The 20,251-nt window shown below is 36.4% G+C and overlaps 4 protein-coding genes across 4 annotated transcripts; 2 read left to right on the forward strand and 2 right to left on the reverse strand.

The window, feature by feature from the left end:
* Positions 1 to 1,931: 1,931 nt before the first annotated feature.
* Positions 1,932 to 5,367, forward strand: LOC125188377 (protein DA1-related 1-like). Its single transcript, XM_048085177.1, has 13 exons — positions 1,932 to 2,039; positions 2,144 to 2,221; positions 2,577 to 2,698; positions 2,788 to 2,875; positions 2,994 to 3,132; positions 3,439 to 3,559; positions 3,672 to 3,755; positions 3,865 to 3,984; positions 4,070 to 4,282; positions 4,356 to 4,418; positions 4,493 to 4,608; positions 4,680 to 4,738; positions 4,887 to 5,367. Exons 3-13 carry the CDS (start codon positions 2,585 to 2,587, stop codon positions 5,207 to 5,209), a joined length of 1,440 nt encoding a protein of 479 aa, XP_047941134.1. The 5' UTR covers positions 1,932 to 2,039; positions 2,144 to 2,221; positions 2,577 to 2,584; the 3' UTR covers positions 5,210 to 5,367.
* A 135-nt stretch (positions 5,368 to 5,502) lies between these two features.
* Positions 5,503 to 7,793, forward strand: LOC125188376 (serine/threonine receptor-like kinase NFP). Its single transcript, XM_048085176.1, has one exon. It carries the CDS (start codon positions 5,957 to 5,959, stop codon positions 7,703 to 7,705), a length of 1,749 nt encoding a protein of 582 aa, XP_047941133.1. The 5' UTR covers positions 5,503 to 5,956; the 3' UTR covers positions 7,706 to 7,793.
* Positions 7,794 to 8,076: 283 nt separating this feature from the next.
* LOC125189721 (GDSL esterase/lipase At1g54790-like) lies at positions 8,077 to 9,724 on the reverse strand. Its single transcript, XM_048086964.1, has 5 exons — positions 9,499 to 9,724; positions 9,234 to 9,434; positions 8,847 to 9,013; positions 8,504 to 8,774; positions 8,077 to 8,421 (listed from the first exon to the last, which is right to left on the reverse strand). Exons 1-5 carry the CDS (start codon positions 9,722 to 9,724, stop codon positions 8,153 to 8,155), a joined length of 1,134 nt encoding a protein of 377 aa, XP_047942921.1. The 3' UTR covers positions 8,077 to 8,152.
* A 2,664-nt stretch (positions 9,725 to 12,388) lies between these two features.
* LOC125187241 (GDSL esterase/lipase At1g54790-like) lies at positions 12,389 to 14,063 on the reverse strand. The gene is made up of 5 exons (XM_048083795.1): positions 13,793 to 14,063; positions 13,522 to 13,719; positions 13,257 to 13,426; positions 12,918 to 13,176; positions 12,389 to 12,845 (listed from the first exon to the last, which is right to left on the reverse strand). Exons 1-5 carry the CDS (start codon positions 14,028 to 14,030, stop codon positions 12,580 to 12,582), a joined length of 1,131 nt encoding a protein of 376 aa, XP_047939752.1. The 5' UTR covers positions 14,031 to 14,063; the 3' UTR covers positions 12,389 to 12,579.
* Between the last annotated feature and the right edge of the window lie 6,188 nt (positions 14,064 to 20,251).

Here is a 20,251-nt window from a genome sequence, read left to right on the forward strand (position 1 = left end):
TTGATAACTTCATATTATTATTTTTTCAAATAAATTTTTATCTAATCAGTTGATAATTTAATTATGAGTTATTTTCTCTTTTTTATGTTATACTTTAGCCGGTTAATTTTATTATTTTCTTTTGTTAAATGTCTTATTCAAATTTGAATCGTATGATTAAATAATAGTAGTAGTTATTATGATGAATCATTTATTTGCGTTATCTTTTGTATTTTTGTATTAATTTTCTTAACTTTTATCACATGTATCTTTTTATATTTTGATTGACAAGTACTAGTTAGCCTTCGACTCTATAAAATTATGCTTAGAAAATTAACTTTATAATGTTTCAAAAATAAATTATTTTTTTTAATGCAAAAATAATTGGATGAATCAACTTTTCTCATTTTAGATTATTTAATATATCGTACATCAACTAATTATATTAAGAATTAAGAAAATTAAGAATCATAAGTTCCATTAATAATATCCTTTTTAAGTTAGTATAGTAAAACACGAATCTGACTGCATTCAAAAGATGCAAACAAATTTTGCTAAATTGAAAATATTATAATAATTTAAATACGTTATTACACAATTGAAAAGAATTTACCAAAATTGTAATTTCTTGCACAAGAAATTGCATTTTCGCAAATTTCTTATAAATCAAGTAAGAATATTCTAGGGGTTTTGGCTTTTTAAACCACGAACTTTCATTTCGTTAGGATTTTCCAACCCGACCCGAATAGCACATTTCCGACCCGAATAGCACAATTCAAAATGTTAAAGTTTTGTTTTGTTTATTCAAAAGTTGTCATTTGTTATGTAATAATTGTGACTGTATGTATTATTGTGCCAAATAGGATCCAATTAATCAATTTAGTGACAAATAGGATTAAAATTGATATGTAGACAACTCGGGTTTCGTCGTTGACCCGCCGGGAAAAAAACAAATATCATAGTTCATGGGAAAAACCGGAATTTGGGAAAAGGTTTTGGTTTAAAAAGCCAAAAACCCTTTTTTCTATATATTTATACTAATAGACACTTTTTCCTTTTATGTTTAACTTTGGCTAAAATAGGCGTGGCCTCATATTTAAAATTTATCAATACCTTTGAGTTTCAATTAAGAGAACTGATATTCGGTGAAGAAACGTGGTATATTAAATTTTCCAAGTAACTTTAAAGTAGCTCCACTTTTCAATTGACTAAATTCACTTAAATCATAAGATACTTGCATAATATAAAATTTTTAATTCATTCAATACAAGAATTTTGTTTACCTCGAAGAGGCAAAAGGAAAATTTCTATTTTTTTTTATAGTAGGAGTATAAATATATAAAAGCAGAGAATAATATTTTAATTTAATTGACTTCTCAGCTACTTAACAAGCATGATGTTGACTTGCGGACAATCATATTCCAACTCATCGTTGCATCATTTCTACGATAAATTATAGGTACATCCCAATTTTTGCTATTAAATATTTATACATATACACTACGTAAATTGTGGTAGTACTAGTAATGATGATTATTACACCATTTGGTTTTGTAATCGATTTTTTTTTCAAAGAAATGCATCAAAACTTTCTTCATAAATGAAAAAAAAATTAAAGGAACACTGTTATAGTGTGATTCCATAAGAAAACGATGTTTTATTCTATATCCAAGAGCATAGAACATGCTAGGAGCAAAAGTCAAGCAAATACTACCAAAAAACAATGACGTTCTAATTGCCATAATATTTTCTTCTTATCCTGTTATCAAAATAAATAAATAAATAACCGAAAGCTGCCTTAGTTAAACCATAAACGACGGTCTCCTCTTTTAAATTATTTAATCATCGACTAAATTATTGTATACATTTATATTCATAATGTAAAAATTAAAATAAAAAAAAGAGGCAAAACCAGCCTCATATTTGGACTAATCTTGGTTTTCGTCAAATATAAAGGCTAATAATAGTGGTTTTGACATTTAGTGGAAAAGTGGGACTAAAAGGTGTGGAAGGGTCTAGCCTATGACAAGTACATGAAATCTTCCTTGGATTTTATCTTGGTCTGTTTGTTACAAATTCCTCTGCACAAATAGAATTCTGGTCTTGTTATCATTAAGCAAAAAGATGGTATTTTTATGTTGTTTTACATATTTTGTTTGTGTAGATATTTGCAGCAGATAGAATTTTATGATGGTTTGTCTGATTTGGGATTCATCATATACCTTGGAGTTCTTCTGATTGGGTAAGACTACTTTTTTGACACTTGTATTTCTTTCTCTGTTCCTTTCTGCACTTCTTGATTTTTTGTGGGAAAGTTGATCGACTTTGAGAATTGAGAAAATATGTTGTTAATTTGATGGTGGAGTGGTTGGATGCTCAGATAATAATCAAAATCAAATCTTTCTTCAAGGAGTGGATAATCCAAGCCAGACAAATCCACAGTGGATTTGTCTGGCTTGAATTGAACACTGAGCCAAACAAAATCAGTGAATTCTGCATACATACTTCTATATTGATTAAAAAGGCTTCACGTTTCTATAACAAAATCAAGGTTTTGTGTGATATATATGTGGAATTGAGCTTCACTCTCCAAACAGTTGGAACTATGGGGTGGCTGACCAAGATTTTAAAAGGCTCCAGTCACAAAATCTCAGAAGAGCATTTTCATTGTGATCACAATGATGATGAGGTAAATTGGGAAGCAGCTCGTGTTTCGCGGGTAATGACCATTGTCCATGTATATCGATGCCATTTTGATTCCTTGTGTGTATGCGTGAGATTGTTGATGCTGTCCAATAATGAATACAGGGCTCATCAGATTTTGACAGAGAAGAAATTGACAGAGCAATCGCGCTTTCCATTGCTGAGGACGATGAGAAAGGAAAGAAAGTTATAGGTGAGCCATGAGATCATCAGAATATGGAAACTCTTGCAGTTGTGATATCTTTGTGTTACTTTTGGAATGTGCATATGTTGATGGCTTGCTAATTTGTCCCTTTTCCCTTGATTATTAGATACCGATTCTCAGTTAGAAGAAGACGAACAGCTTGCTAAGGCGCTTCAAGAAAGTTTCAATATCGAGTCTCCACCTCCTCAGCTCGAACATGGAAGTCTTTTTGCGCCCTTTCAATTCCTCGATCCTTCAAGATATAGGTCCATGTCTTACATTCCTAAAGTTTATTATGCCAATCCAAAATGTTGCTCATCAACATTATTGAATGATCTATACACATTTAGTACAAATTAGGATCTGATTAACGCAGAAGAGAAACTCTTAACATAGTATCTCTCTTAAGTACCACCTACTTATATTGACATTTCCTCCGAACAATCGATCACAACTGCACTGGATTACTATTAGAAATCCTGACCTAAATGCATCAGATGTTTAGGGAAAAACATTTACTCCAAGACTGCAGATAATGATTTTTCCGTTAACAATATGATCTTTTGATGTAGAATATGTGCTGGTTGTAAAAGCCAAATTGGACAAGGGAGATACTTGAGCTGCATGGGAGCTGTTTGGCATCCAGGATGTTTCCGTTGTCGTGCTTGTGATCAGCCAATATCTGAAATAGAGGTGATGTTTTGATCCCTGCATAACAGACTTACTTTGGTTGTAAAATCTACTATTGCTTTCGTGATATCAGTTCCGATTATGGTGATAAAATTTAACATCTTTTGTGTTTCAGTTCTCTATGATGGATGACCACCCGTACCATAAATCGTGCTACATGGAGCTGCATCATCCCAAATGTGATGTCTGCAAGAATTTTGTAAGTGTGAATTCACCAATTATAAAACTTCAGATATCATTTCCAGAGAAGAAAGAACATTTTAATTAGACTTGGTAGATTTTGATGGCTCTTTTTGTTATTGAAGTAGATCCCAGCAAATGCTGGTGGCCTTATTGAGTACAGAGCACATCCATTCTGGCCTCAGAAGTACTGCCCTTCACACGAGCGTGATGGAACGCCGCGATGCTGCAGCTGCGAGAAAATGGAGGTGAGTGGAAAATCATTCAGAAATAAACCTGAAATACAGAAGGAAAAAAAAAAAAACAACTAAATTAACTGCGTGGTTCTTGTAGCCGGTAGATTCTAGGTATTTGCATCTCGAGGATGGAAGAAAGCTCTGCCTAGAGTGTTTGGACTCGTCGATAATGGACACTCACGAGTGCCAGCCTCTTTACCTTGAGATACAAGATTTCTACGAAGGTCTAAACATGAAGGTGGAGCAGCAGATTCCTTTGCTCTTAGTTGAAAGACAAGCACTAAACGAAGCCATCGAAGAAGAGAAAAAGGTTAGCAACTTACTCTTATATGGAACATGAGGCAGATTCTTCGAGCTGATGTCTTTCTACTATTGTTGGCCAGGGTCATCACCGTGTGTCTGAGACTCGAGGACTTTGCCTGTCTGAAGAGCAGATCATTACCATGGTAAGAACAGAACAGCTTCCAAGAATATAATACCATGATCTTAATCATGTCTGACCTTCCAATCTTGATCACAGGTGTCGAGGAGGCCAAGAATTGGAGGCTACCGGATACTAGACTTGTTTACTGAGCAATATAGGCTAGTCCGCCAGAGTGAAGTAACAGCAATTCTTGTTTTGTATGGCCTTCCAAGGTAAATGTTGTTTCCCTCTTCAAATTCTGCACTTACATGAATAGAATTAGACAATCTCTTGTTATTTTCAGGTTGTTGACCGGATCCATCCTCGCCCACGAGATGATGCATGCTTGGTTGCGCCTCAAAGGTGATTTTTCTTTATTTTTGATGGACAAATGAATAGAAATTTTAAAGGCCGCATCACGACTCTTTTGATATTGACAATACCTAATATATTAACCGTTTTTAGATTTCCTTTTCGAAAAATGTAGCCTTACTATTGAATTCGGTTTCAGGTTATCCAACTTTGGATCCAAAGGTGGAAGAAGGTATTTGCCAAGTGCTAGCTCACATGTGGTTGGATTCTGAGATTGCGGGTGCTTCAGCTTCGGCTGCAGCGACATCTTCATCGTCCTCGTCTAACTCGAGCCAGCCATCATCGAAGAAGGGGCAGCGGTCCCAGTTCGAGAGAAAACTGGGTGAATTTTTCAAGCACCAGATCGAAACAAGCTCGTCTCCGGTATATGGAGATGGTTTTAGAGAGGGAATTGAGGCAGTGGAAAAGTATGACCTAAAGAGGACTCTTGATCACATTCGCTTAACCGGTTGTTTTCCATGATCATCCTACATTTCTTCCTGCCCTTTCATATGTATACACACATTAGATCAGGAATAATTAATTGTTTTCAAAGAAATATATATAATTGTTGAGGCTACATTGGAAAATAAAGCCTTCTTTATAGTGTAATGCTTATATCATATTTTTTCTGATTTTCACTTCCTTCTATCTATATTTATGCTCACATATACCAGAGGGAGCTTGGAGCTTGTTTACACCTCTTGATGTAGCTCTTTCAATCTCTTGCAGTGTTTTAACTTTTGTTGAACACTCATTTTCCCTCTTCTAAACTTCAATATATGAAATTTAAGTATTGTGAGTGTAATTAGGAGAATCTTTAGTTGTCTGGTCTAATAGATCCTCTGGCAAGAGGACAAATTGATGGAAGCCTGTTTTTCCTATTTGATCTTTAGTTGTTTGCATCTATGTTTAAAGCCTTGAGCAATTAATATAAAAAAATTTAGTTGCTGTAGTCATCAACTCCTTTTCTTTTAATCCTAAAGTTTCTGTCTTACTTTTGAAATTCAGAAGCAAAGACATGTTCTTGTGCCGTCTCAACTTGGTTTCTTTTTAAACAATTCTTGAATTCCTGTGATGACAGCATATGTACAACATAGAATATTAAAAGGTGTGTCACCTTTTCCTTGTCGACTTGATTTGCCATTTTCCACCATAAATTTATGAAAATTGACAAATCAAAAATGTCTATGATAGTAGTAGCCCTCTTGTAATTTTAGCTTTCAAGAGATGGCAATCTCACTTGATATATTTTTGATAATCATTTCACAAATTCTCATCTTTTCTGCTGCTTCTCAGTTTGTTAACAATACTGCTGTTACTGACTTCACATCATCATCGGACTCACCATCATCGTGTGAGGAGATAGCAGCAGCCACTAATCTAACGTCGGAGGATGCTCCACTGATTCCGAATCAGCTGTTGCTGGTTCCAATCACTTGTACTTCAAACGGGACGCACTATTTTTCCAACGTTACCTACAAGATAAAGAAGGATGACAACTTATACTCCGTTCAAGTGAAGGCTTTCCAGAATCTAACCGACTATCATTTGGTTGAAAACACGAATCGGGAGTTGAATCCTACCAACTTGACGATAGGGGAGGAAGTTGTGTTTCCTTTGTTCTGCAAGTGCCCCGGAGAGTCTTACAAAGGAAAGGGAATTCAGTTCCTCACTGCTTATGTATGGCAGCCAGGCGACGATGTAGAGACTGTGAGTGCTATGTTTCAGACAGCAGCTTCAGATATTGAGACAGCAAACAACAACAGAAATTTCACTGCTGCAGTCTGTCTTCCTGTACTGATTCCAGAGAAGGCGCCGGTTCTTGTGCAACCTTTTCCCACTTCAGCTTCGCGTGATAAATCCAAACGCCAACGGATTCTAATAGCTAGTTCAATTGCTTTGGCTTTGATAGTTTTAACAGGTTTTGTAGCATTCTTTTTTATATCACTCAAGAAAAAGAAGATGTTGGATCAAAATAGTCCATCTCTGCTAGAGACGTCGGATCTTTTTGCAATTAATCAAGCCTCCAAAGACGAGAAGTTAGAAGCAAAGACGGGACAGGACAAGCTGCTCCCGGGAGTATCAGGCTATCTTGGCAAGCCGATAGTGTATGATCTAAATGTGATTCTGAAGGCAACCATGAACCTGAGTGAACGGTACAGAATTGGAGGGTCGGTCTACAAGGCCACGATAAACGACCAGGTTCTTGCTGTGAAGAAAACACGAGATGCAACGGAGGAAGTTCAAATACTACAGAGAGTGAATCATGCAAACTTGGTGAAGTTAATGGGAGTCTCCTCTGATAATGCTGGTAACTTATTCATAGCCTATGAGTACGTCGAGAATGGATCGTTGGACAACTGGCTCTCCTCGAAAGCTTCAGCTTCACTCAAATCCCTTGTTTGGAGTCAAAGACTGGTTATAGCTCTAGACGTTGCCAACGGTCTACACTACATGCACGAGCATACTCAACCGAGCATCGTCCACAAGGATGTCCGTACGAGCAACATACTCCTCGATTCCAACTTCAGAGCAAAGATATCCAATCTATCTTTAGCAAGGAGAGCTACTTCTCCCATCATGCTAAACATTGATGTGTTCTCTTTTGGAGTGGTGCTCCTGGAGCTGCTCTCGGGAAAGAAAGTCGTGGAAACGAAGGATGATGGCGAAGTCGTGATGCTGTGGAAGGACGTGAAGGGAGTGTTGGATGTTGAAGATCAAAAGAAGGAGAGGCTGAGAAGATGGATGGATCCGTACTTGGAAAGCTTCTACCCTATTGAGAACGCACTAAGCTTGGCGACACTGGCTAGAGCTTGTACATCGGAGAATTCCATGGAGAGACCGACAATGGGGGAGGTCGTCTTCAATCTTAGTGTCCTCACTCAGTCATCTCCTCAAATGAGTGAAACATCTTGGGTTTCCAAGTTTGAAACAGAGGAGATCTCCCCTGTTATCACTCCAGTCGAAGCTCGATGAAAGCTTTGGTTGTTGCTTCTTGGTCCTTTTTATAGTTTAATGTGAATCAAGTTTGATATCTCTTCTTGTTTATACATACCATTGCCACCAACAGATTTTTCTTTTGAAGCAAAATTAAGTCTGTATATTTTTCATTATGTGTGTGATCTATGAAAATGAAAAACATTAATTCATGTCATGACTAGCTAATCTAAAACATGTGCATAGCCATGGTTTGTTGGAATAGGATTAGACTAGATATAATTCGGAGTCGGAGTTGGTGTTAGTAATAAAGAAAGAGATGATGAGGTGATATTGTACCTAACTGCCGGCCTTCTATTCCCTTCACACTTTTTATTATGGGAAAATAAAAATGTACTCATTTAGCCCCATAAATTAACTTAGTCATACTTTTAGCCCAACTTTCAGTTATGAAAGGAATAGGATTACAGGTGTTAAGAAATAAAATTAGAATGATGAGAATTTGAGGAAAGGCATTTTGTCAGGAAAGGGTGGATCAGAGTATTTTCCAGTGAGAATCTGTGAGGTAACATATTGATTTGCAGCGTCAGTGTAATGGATTCCATCCCAGCTTATGTATTCTGTGGTGTCATTGCATCCTTTGGCCGTCACTGAACTCCCATTCAAAACCTTTGTCTCACCGCAGGAAATCCTTGCGTCGTAGTTCAATGGCGGTCCTCCATACCCGCAGCACGCCATCAACGCCTGCTCGAATCCTAGGCCACGCCATATACAATATTAGTATTCATTATTTCAACAAGAATGAAGCTGTTTTGAAGCTCTTTTGTAACTCATTACCATATCTAGAGTAGTTTGCAATGAGGTTGGACTTGATCGTGTAAATGTCGACGTACGTGACGTTTGCATCTTGATACTGCCCCTGCAACTTTTTGCAGAGAGCGTGCAATTGCAAGTTGAAGAGTTTTGAAGCTTGATTGTGAGAGGCGACACACCCAAGCTCATCTAGCTTGGAGGGGTCACCTCCGAATTTGGCCATGTTTTGAGGCAAACATCCAAGGGGGCCAGTGTTGTGAATCCACAAGTTTCTAGCCCCTTCGTCGTACAGTTTCTGCAAAAAATTCATCCAAGTTATATATGGTGATTCATGTATGTATGATTAGAACGTATCGGTGTTGGCTACCTGAATCCCATCTTGAAATGCTGATAAAATGACCGGGATCGAAGCAAGAACTTGATCGAGCGTCTTGGAGTAGAAGGCGCCAGCGAGATCATTTTGGCCTATGTCGAACGTGTAGAGCGCCTTGGCGAAGTAATCCTGAGCTGGCAGGTATTTGTCATATTTCCTGGCTGTTCATACCAAACCAGTAAGTCTGGAATTGAATTTTTAATTATTATTATTGCATCTATAAAAAATAGTCTTGTTCCTAAGTCTTTTCTGAGTCTTATTCCCTTAAAACACTAAAGTATATTTCTCTTTATTTAATTTATTTTACCAATTTTGTATTAAAATTTTTGTCGTTTTTTTCGTGTACATAGTATTATGTGATTGGGAGATTGGTCTACAAACATTTAGTGAGGATATCCATAGCTTTTGCCTTGAACCTCAAAAACTGAGCTATTTGAATCTTGTACGAAAACGGGCAAACCGAGTTAGCCGTGGCCGGAAGAGTGGTGGCGCCTGCAGCCGCAAAGTTGCAGCCTCTTTTGAAAATCGGCGCTGCAATCGACTCCAAATATGGATTCAACAAGGGCAACTCCATTGCATCCACTGCACACAATCCATCAAAATTTACAATTTCGATAAGAACACCATTTTGTAAAAGAATGCTTACTTAGAAAGTCGATGATCAAGCGGCCATCGCAGAACCTTCCCGAGGGCTTCTGGAAGTAAGTCTGGCCGTTGGGCGGCTGAAGGTTGTCGGCCATGCCAGCCACTAGGTTGCCACTATCAGAATTGGAGTCTCCGAAGTTGAAAACAGCCGGATAGCTGAAATCAACGGCGGTGACTGCTGCAGAGAAGATGAAGAAAATGATGATAATGAGCAAGGTAGAAGCCATGTTGAATACATGGAAGCCTATTGTTGTAGCAATACAATATAAAGGGTTGGCATAAAGGGGTGGGGACAAGTCATAGTGTACAAGGTAGCCAATGGCCCTCTCAAGATATAAGGGTGCTTTACTGTTACATGAATCACTTTTTAAGCAATATTTTTTCTTTCTTTCGAGTAACAACTGATGTTATGTGTCATCTGCTGCTGGCCAATGCCTGTATATGGATCAAGTAACCTTAAGTTGCACCATCTGTTTTGTTTCTATGTATAGAGTTGGAAAATTTTAACCCCAAAAAAATCCTACCCAATTAGCCAGCAACCTGAGAAAGGTTGATTTGAAACCCAATAATTCGATCCGATTGACATTCCTATACGAAACTTGGAATACATTTTTTCTTTCAAAATCTCTCTTTTTTAAGAAAAATCAAATTGAGCCTAAAGTTGTCAATTGGGCCTTTTTTTTCAAACACAAACCTAAATAGGATTCATAACTACAAATCACAATTATTCTTATTTTAATCCTAACATAATTTTAATTATATTTATTCTAAATTTTTTTAGTACTCTCTCCGTCGTCCTTGAAGTATAAGTTATTTTCATTTTAGTTCGTCCTGAAAAATATGAATTTTCTAATTTTAGAAAATTTTTTCTCTCTAATAAGGTGAGACTCATTCTCCATTAACAATACTTTAATTAATTTTTTTTCTATCTCTCTCTTACTTTAGCAATTATGTATTAAAACTCGTATCGAACCAAATGTTCATACTTTTCAAGAACAGAGGGAATATAATTAATAATTTTAAAAAAATTTCGTGTAATGTGATTTTTCTCGAAAAATAATTGCAATATAGAAAATTTGAATATGTAAACATTTATTAATAAATATTCATGTAATATTCGTGTAAATCTAAAATCATCCCCTTGAATATACATGAATTATAAGTGAAAATACAAAATCTTATAAATGTAACTATTTTTTATTTATAATACTTATCTAATACTTCCTCCGTCCACGAAAAACAAGGCATATTTAGTGGACAACCAAAAATGACAAATGTACCCTATTTTTCGTGGATAGAGGAAGTATAAAATTTAAAAATACATAAAAATCTACAAAGAAATGTAAAAAAATAATTTTCTATTCAATCCAACTTCTCTAGTGGGCCTGGGTTGAACGGGATACGAATTTATGGAAAGAAATTCAATCAAACCCATTTGACACCTCTAGGTGCACTAAATTGCAAGTCAACCAACATTTTCTTTTAAAATTTTCTCATGTATTAAAAAATAACCAGTTATATGTCTCTATACATATATAAAAGGATACTTTTTTCGAAAATTTACAGGAATGACATTTTGAATTGTATTGGTGGGAAACATCATGAAATAATTTTCAAGCTTATATTATATACATCTGATGCATATTATACAATTTTAAGACAAGCTTTGTACTCCATAAGACTGACAAAAAAAATAAAGAGGGAACATCTTTTTTAGTCCACGAACTTTGCCAAAGTATCATTTTAGGTCCGTGAACTTTGAAAATATCATTTCAGGTCCATCAACTATGGGTTAATATCATTTGAAGTACTTTTTTACTATTTCTAAGTTTTTCTGGACGAAAATACCCTCGATACCTTAAAGGATATATATTTTTAATAAACTTATCATATAGTCATATTTTTTATAAATATCTTTACAATATATTTTTGACGAATTTTTTAAATATAATTTGACCTTCAATATTATCACTTAATTATTTGACAAGTAAAATTGCTTCTTCAATTTTTATATTAAAGAATTTTAAAATTGAATAAAGAACTTTTCTCTAATAATAAAAAATTTAATAAGGATCTTTTCTTGCATGTCACTTAATTACAAAATTAAGTGATAATATTGAAGGTCAAATTATATTTTAAAAATTCATCAAAAATATATAGTAAAAATATTTATAAAAAATATGAGTATAGGATAAGTTTATTAAAAATATATACCCTTTAAGGTATCAAGGGTATTTTTGTCCAAAAAAACTTGGAAATAGTTAAAAAGTACTTCAAATGATATTAACCCATAGTTGATGGACCTGAAATGATATTTTCAAAGTTCACGGACCTGAAATGATACTTTGGCAAAGTTCGTGGACCAAAAAAGATGTTCCCTCAAAAATAAAATTGTTCACTGGTTGATACATGTCCATTGAGCATTGTGCATGTCATGAACAATGTGCAAGCTTGCTTATAACACATTTACCGCAAGCATCCTTCTCGAGCCATGTACTCTGAATTATGAAGCAATGTTTATTGATTAAAGTATTTGCAAGAAAAGAAAACATGTAAAAGAAAGTTTATTATTGAAGTTGAACCAATTCCTAATCCTACACATCTACCAATTTTTTGTGTGAATGTTAATACATTAATTATTTTTCCCTCTGTTCATAATTTATCTTCAGCTAGTTTATTTTTTCAATATGTTAGAAGATGTAAGTAGTATTATATACTCCTATTACATACTCCACAACTACTCTCTTGGCATCAAGAATCAAGAAAAGAAATAAAGGGAGGGAAGAATAGCAGGCTTAAAATCTCAGTTTAAGATGTTCATCATCCCAATCGTATCTGCTCCTGCAGTTTATAAGTTTTGAAAGATTTCAAGTTTCAGATTTGGACACAACTGAAAAACAATTATGGGTTTATTGAAGGTTCAAGCATGTGTGTGATCTATGAAAATCATCGTCGGCTGATGCTGCCTACAGATATAATCTTGTCGAATTCAGACATTTGTATACATAATAACATTCATTCATGTCATGACTTACCACTTCAAAACATGTGCACAGCCATGGCTTCGTGGAATAGGAGTAGACTATTTGAGGTTTAGAAGGAAAGGCATTTTGTCAGGAAGTGGTGGATCAGAGTACTTTCCAGTGAGAATCTGAGAGGCAACATACTGATTTGCAGCATCAGTGTAATGGGTTCCATCCCAGCTTATGTATTTTGTACTGTCATTGCATCCTTTGGCCCTCACTGAACTCCCATTCAAAACCTTTGTCTCACCGCAGGAAATCCGTGCATCGTAGTTCAATGGCGGTCCTCCATACCCGCAGCACGCCATCAACGCCTGCTCGAATCCTGCAAGTTAAGGCCACACATATTATTCAATAGTTCAACAAGGAGCTAAGAAGCTCTTTTGTAACTCATTACCATATCTAGAGTAGTTTGCAATGAGGTTGGACTTGATCGAGTAAATGTCAACGTATGTGACATTTACATCTTGATACTGCCCCTGCAACTTTTTACAGAGAGCGTGCAATTGCAAGTTGAAGTGCTTTGAAGCTTGATTTTGAGAGGTGACACATCCAAGCTCATCATCACCTCCGTATGTTGCAATATTTTGAGGCAAGCAGCCGAGGGGGCCGGTGTTGTGAATCCACAAGTTTCTAGCCCCTTGGTCGTACAGTTTCTGCAAGAAATCCACATCCAAGTTATTATATGGCGATTGATGTATGTGTATGAGTATGAGAAAGTATCAGCGTTGGCAACCTGAATCCCATCTTGGAATGCTGATAAAATGATTGGGATATAAGCGAGAACTTGATCGAGCGTCTCGTAGGAGTAGAAGGCGCCTGTGAGGTCATTCTGGCCTATGTCGAACGTGTAGAGTGCCTTTGCGAAGTAATCCTGAGCGGGCAGGTATTTGTCATATTTCCTGGCTGTTCAAAATTGAAACCAAACATGTAAGTCTAGGTATTGAATTTGTAATAATTAATAGGAGTATTATTATGTGATTGGAAGATTGAAACACAACATTTTGTGAGGATATCCACAGCTTTTGCTTTGAACCTCAGAAACTGAGCGACTTGAATGTCGAACGAAAACGGGCAACCCGAGGTCGGGGGAGGGAAAGTGGTGGCGCCTGCAGCAGCAAAGTTGCAGCCTCTTTTGAAAATTGGCGCAGCAATTGAATCCAAATATGGATTCAAGAAGGGCAAGTCCATCGCGTCCACTGCACAACACAAACCATCATCAAAACTAGCATTTCCAATATAAGCATTAATTTGGTATAGTGAATGGGTTACTTAGAAAGTCGATGATCAAGCGGCCATCACAGGACCGGCCCGAGGGCTTGTGGAAGTAAGTCTGGCCGTAGGGAGGCTCAAGGTTGAGGGCCAGGCCGGCCACTAGGTTGCCCGTATCGGAATTGGAGTCGCCGAAGTTGAAAACAGCCGGATAGCTGAAATCAACGGCGGTGGCTGCTGTAGAGAAGATGAAGATAATGATGATGTTAATGAGCAAGGTACAAGTGGTCGAAGACATGTTGAATATTTGACCATATCTTGTTGTTTGTAGGCTGTAGCTATACAATACTAGTACTCCATAATGGGGTGGGGTACTGGTCCTGACAACATATTCATATTAAGGGTGCTTTAGTGTTACATCAATCAATTACTCCATTAAACAATAATTTACGTTTTTTTGTGTCACCTGCTGCCGTCCATCATATTTGTCATTTTTAGTTAGGTTGATTTATTTAATTAAGAGGAGTACTAATTTTGTCCTCAATTAATGAATTTAATATTGTTTGTGTCTTTTTTCTTTCCTAATTTCACTTTTTGGTCAAATTGAAAAGCTGATTTGGTAATAATTATATGGCTTGAAAAATGTTTGCTGGTATGTATAAATTTTTTCTCAATTACTTGTGGAATAGTAATTTCAATTTTGTTGGGAGTGGAATAACAGACAATGCGAAATATGTGCACAAATATTCAAATTATGTAATTTTTATTTTGTAAGATTTTAATTATTTAATTTTTTATTTTTAGGCTTTTATTTATGTAATTTTTAATTTTTTAATAATTTGTAATAGCAGTTCGGTATTTTTAATGCATTTTAATATTGTGGAAATGATTTTAGTAATTGAAGTATTTTAAATTGAATAATAGTTGGCAGGACCCTTGAGCATGTTCGTGCGGAAGAGCATGTATGTGTGTGTTGTGCTCTTGCGGAAGAGCAGAGAGTAAAAAATGGATAAAAGTGGATCCGGGCCTACATCCATGCTCTTGCCAAAGAGCATGGATGTGGATGCTCTTACACTTACATTCTATTATAAAACTAGTATATAAATGTGGGCCTACATTCCACTAATTTTTTTTAACTCACTTTTCTTCACATTTGTTAAAACCGCGCCGCGTCAAACATGAACAATATTTTGCGGACGGAGGGAGTAATATACTAATATTATAGTTTCTCTTTCCACCTAACACACAGAATAAAACCTCCCAAGTCCTAAAATCTCGTGTTGTCCTACAAGTGTGACATCTTTTGTGGGACGGAGGGAGTATATGAAAGTAGGACTCGCATTTCACTATCTTTTTTCACCAACTTTTCTTTACATTTCTTAAATTTTGTGTTGAACTCAAATAAGACTCTTAAAATGGGACGAAAGGAATGTAAATTAAAGAAAAATAGCATGAATAGAAAGTGCCCCATCATTCCTCCACGTGGCTCCGCCCATGATGCAATGGTTCCACAATCATTGGTAGAGCAAAGTGAGAGATACAAGGACTAGCCTAAAACTCAAATATTTAGGTTGGAGTTACAAATTTTTGACCTGAAAAAAATTCAACCCAATTAGTCCGTAGTCCGAGTTAGGTTGATTTGAAACCCAGTAGGTCAATCCAATTGATATTCATACACAAACTAAAATATATTCTTACTTTGAAAATTTCTCTTTATCAAATTGAGCCTAAAGTTGTCAATTGGGCTTTTTTTTTAATTTTAACATAATTTTAATTATATTTATTCTAAATTTTATAGTACTCCCTCCGTTCGTTATTAGAAGTTCCATTTCGTAGCGGCACATGTTTTAAGAAATGTTAAGAAAACATGTGAAAAAAAGTTAGTAGAATGTAGGTCTTAGAGCACTCCCAATGGTGCCGGCTAAAAGTCGGCGTTTTTTCGCCGTCTATCGCCGAGTTATCGCCGACCAATGGGAGAGGTCGGCGATAATTCGGCGATTTTTCCTCCCGTTTTATCGCCAACCGGCGAAAAATCGCCGAATTATCGCCGACCACTGTGGGCGATAATTCGGCGATAAATATATATATATATATATATATATATATATATTTTAATTTCCCCCCTATAAATACACACCTTCTATATTGACGTGAAATGTCTTATTCTCGTTAATCAGTATTTTACTATGTAATATTAGTAATTGATATGTTTACACACCTTCCATTCCTGTACTATTTTTTTTTATTAATTTTCGTCGTTGTAATGTTTACCCGTGTTTAATACAACGAACTTTATTACTATTATTTGTTTTGTCTTATAAATTAAATTAGCTAGCTTTATTATATACATAAATAAAACAATTAAATTAGTGATGATGTAAAAATGAAATGTTGAGTTAGGGAGAAATAAGGGAGAAACCATTGGAGCAGTTGGCTAAAAGTTGGCTAAAAACTGGGGATAAATTATGGTGCTTGATGTGGCAGGAGTTAGGGAGAAATAAGAGAGGTTTTAGGGAAACTGTTGGGAATGCTCTTACTTGTATATATTAGTTTTAAATGAAATGCGAGTAGAATGAGTTAGTGAAATGTGAGACCCTATTACCAGTTATGATAAAAGTGAACCGGAACTCCTATTCGCGAAAGGAATAAATTGAGAAAATGGAACTCCTATTCTGAAACGGAGGGAGTATTAACTATTTTTATTTATAATATCTAATATAAAATCTAAAAATACAATAAAAGCTATAATAAAAAATGTGAAAAAATAATTTTCTATACAACTAACCCAACTCTACCCAGCTCATTTCAGCCCACTTCTCCAATGGGTCTGGCTTGAACAGAACATGAATTTATAGAAAGAAATTCAATCCAACCTATTTAACACCTCTAATTGTGTCTAGAGGTGCCCACGGTTCTGGAACCGGCGGTTTCAATTTTGGAAATTGCCGAACCGAAACCGAACCGCAAGGGTTTTCGCGGTTATAGTTCCAGTTCTGTAAGAAATGGAGAATTGTAATCTGCAGATTTAGGGAAAAAGATGGAAACCGCTAAAGAGAGGAAAAACTATGAATGGAACAGGAGAAAAAACTTAAGCGTGTATTCACTATTGACTACATTGTGGCAAAGTTACAACAAATTACAATTAAGAGCTTTATATATAGGCCAAGTAAAAGGCAAACTAACTAATAAAATGCTAACTAATTACATTTGATTTTTCTAATTTCAACAGGTTCCAAAATCGTCAGCTTCAGTCCCGAATTGGCGGTTTTTTGGTGGTTTTTCGCAGTTCTGGCTTGATTTCATGGTTTTCCGGCAATTTTTTGCAGTTCCGTTAAGGTTTTGTTTTTGAACCTGAACCGAACCATGGCTTAAAAAATTTATGGTTTTGGTTCGGGTAAAATCTTACAGTTTCGGTTCGGAACCATAACCGGCGGTTACGATTTCGGTTTTAACCACCGGTTTGGTAAACCTTAGGCAGGTCTAATTGTGTCACACTTAATTGCACGTCAACCAACATATTCTTATAAAATTCTCATCTATTAAAAATATAACCATGTCTCTATACATATATAAAAGGACATTTTTTTGAAAATTTACAGGAATGACAATTTGAAATGTTTTGGTGCGCATCATGAAATAATTTTCAAGCTTATATACATCTGATGCATATTATTTTATAAGAGCATCCGCAATGGCGGACTTCCCGCCGGACATCCGACTGGCGTGCCAGATGTCCGCGCGGAACGTCCGCCATTAGGTTTGGGAGGGGCGGATGCGGACGTCCGCTGCGAGTACCTCACATCTGCGGCTTTCTGGCGACATCCGTCGGGATGTCCGCCATTGCGGTGCCACGACGGACGTTCCGATTTTTTATTTAAAAAAAAAATCTATATATACGGTTCGTTGAACTTCATTTCATTCACACCACTTGTTTTAACGAGTTTCTCTCTCTCTACTTTTCTATCAGTATATCCAAAATGTCTAGTGGTGGTGGTAGTGGTAGTGGTGCGGTTGGTAGTGGTGGAAGTGTTGATAATGTATGCCGGCAAATTATCGAAGAGGTGCGGGCCATTACACCCTGGAAGATAAATCGCCTAATACAAGCGGCCTTGTAGCAGCAGCAACAGCCGGCGGTACCTCGCCCCATCCATCGTCGAGCTATAGTACTCCGGGACCACATCGTTGCACACCGTCGGTTGTATGAGGACCACTTTGCTCCAGAGCCGCGGTTTGGGGATAACTTATTCCGGCGACGTTTTAGGATGCATCATCCGCTATTTATGCGTATCGTGAGTGCTTTAGAGCCGCAGTTTGATGGACTATTTCAGGTTCATGGAGGATGCGGTTGGTAAACCCGGTCACACGCCCATACAGAAGTGCATTGCCGCAATCAGACAGCTAGCGTACGGAGACGCGACCGACATGTTCAACGAGTACCTCCACATCGGCGAGTCGAATGCCCCCGATTGTCTGAAATATTTTTGTGAGGGCGTTAGGGAGACATTCGGGGATAGGTTGCTGGGGTTTGGTGCCCCTTGCACAGCGGAAGACTTGTACAAAACAAATAAATCAGATACGGATCTATTTGACCGATTATGCGATTAATCAATTTACATGTTAAATAGATAATTGCGTGCTAGAACGCAAATAATTCATGCTCATAGAAAGTAAATCCTAAACATGATTTCTACGGTTTAGAGTTACCGATTTGATTCTTCAAAGAATCGACGATTGCTCGCGCCTTCTCCACGTGATGATCTTCGATACTAGACCATAGATCTTCTCTCTGGTTCCCGAACTGTATCTCGATATCAGGGTGGGCTGATCTTATCAAAATACTAGGACTCGAATAAAGAAGACAGAAGAAATCATTCTCCAATTAGGAGAGAAATTCGAACTCCTCTAGGTAGAGGGGGTCGAAAATTATGAGTAATAATAATGAATTCTTTCTCTTTATTCTCCTATTTATATTAAGTTCCTTTTGGGTCCAGACAGGGATCTATGGAAGGTTTTGGATATAGGCTCCCCCAATTAGCTTTTTACTAATTAAATTGAACCCACAATTTAATACAAGCTTATATTGGAATATTACGAGCAGCCACTACACAGAAGTAATATTGAACTCTCCCCATCCAAATCCGAAATTACAAGTAATCCGGGTTTCCGTTATTTATATTATTTATTTCCCGCGCTTAAGATATAAATGTCCATTAATTAATTAATTTCTGCTATGGATTTAATTAATTAATATCTTATTAATTCCAAGAGTGGACTTAGCAAGAATCATTTATTTATTATTCATAGAGCAATAAAACTCCAACTGGCCAGGTTTCCGAATAATAAAACCTTGTTCGAGCTCCTCTTGAGGAAATTATCAAACGAGACTCACCTCGCGCACGTTTCAACATAATAGCAATCCTAGCACCGCTAGATATTAATCACCACTACCCAATATATTAGGATTATTGGGTTGCGAAAAACCCGCACCATTTGATAAGTCAAAGTAGTGCATAATCAATACCGTATGCTCAATGCTAACATATGTAGATTAAGAAATAGTATTTTATCAAGACCTAGTCTTTCAGTAGATAGCATAAAGACACGTCTTGTTGTTAGATCCGTTTAGTGCTATACCACACCAATGTCATCTTATTTCAGTAAGGCTTAGAAATATGCGGACTTACATTGCAACATTTCACGATAGGTAGCCAAAGCCTATCTAGGTTGTGAAATTCTTCTTTTTCTTTTGCAAAGCATTGCATAGATCTGACCGTGTTACCTTAAAGTGGACGACGCCCACAACCGGTCTATTAAGCAAAAGACTTAGACTTTGTTTACTTTTTATGCATTTAAATGTTTGTAAAACATCTTATAAATGCACAAGCAAACACAATGTAATAATAATAGTGATTCTATTCGTGCGAGACTGCTCGAATAATACTGAATCGGGTTAAAAGTGGATTGTAGAGTTTTACGTATACAAGCAAGATTCTATTCGCGCGAAACTTGCTCGAAACATGCTTTTCAGTATACCAAACCTAACAATCTCCCACTTATACTCAAAACATGCTTTCGAGTATACCCACTGCCAAAAACTCTCCCACTTATACACAAAGCAGGTATTGATGCTAGATATATCGAACTACCATTCATTTCACAAGGTGAAAGAAGAATCTGCTTGGTTGTTCTCTGATTATATCTTTTTCACCATAATTTCTTTGCTGCGTACTTGATCTTTAATTAATTTCATCCCCATATGTGATTGCTTAGCTTAATAAACTCGTGTGTCCCTTGAGTTAGCCTTCACTAGAGTAGTAAAAAAAATAATACTCATAGGCATACTCAAACTTACGATTAAAGCTATTAGGTAGATATTCCTAAGATAAACTGATACGCCCGGATTTTGCACTGTTTTAAGGCCATTATTTGGTCCGTTTTTGTTATCAAAATCACTCTACATGTCCATTATTTGCATATTCTATACATTTTGGTATTTTGACGTGTTTTGTGAGAAATGTG

Source organism: Salvia hispanica, chromosome 5 (assembly GCF_023119035.1).
Source record: "Salvia hispanica cultivar TCC Black 2014 chromosome 5, UniMelb_Shisp_WGS_1.0, whole genome shotgun sequence".
Classification (NCBI taxonomy): Eukaryota; Viridiplantae; Streptophyta; class Magnoliopsida; order Lamiales; family Lamiaceae; genus Salvia; species Salvia hispanica.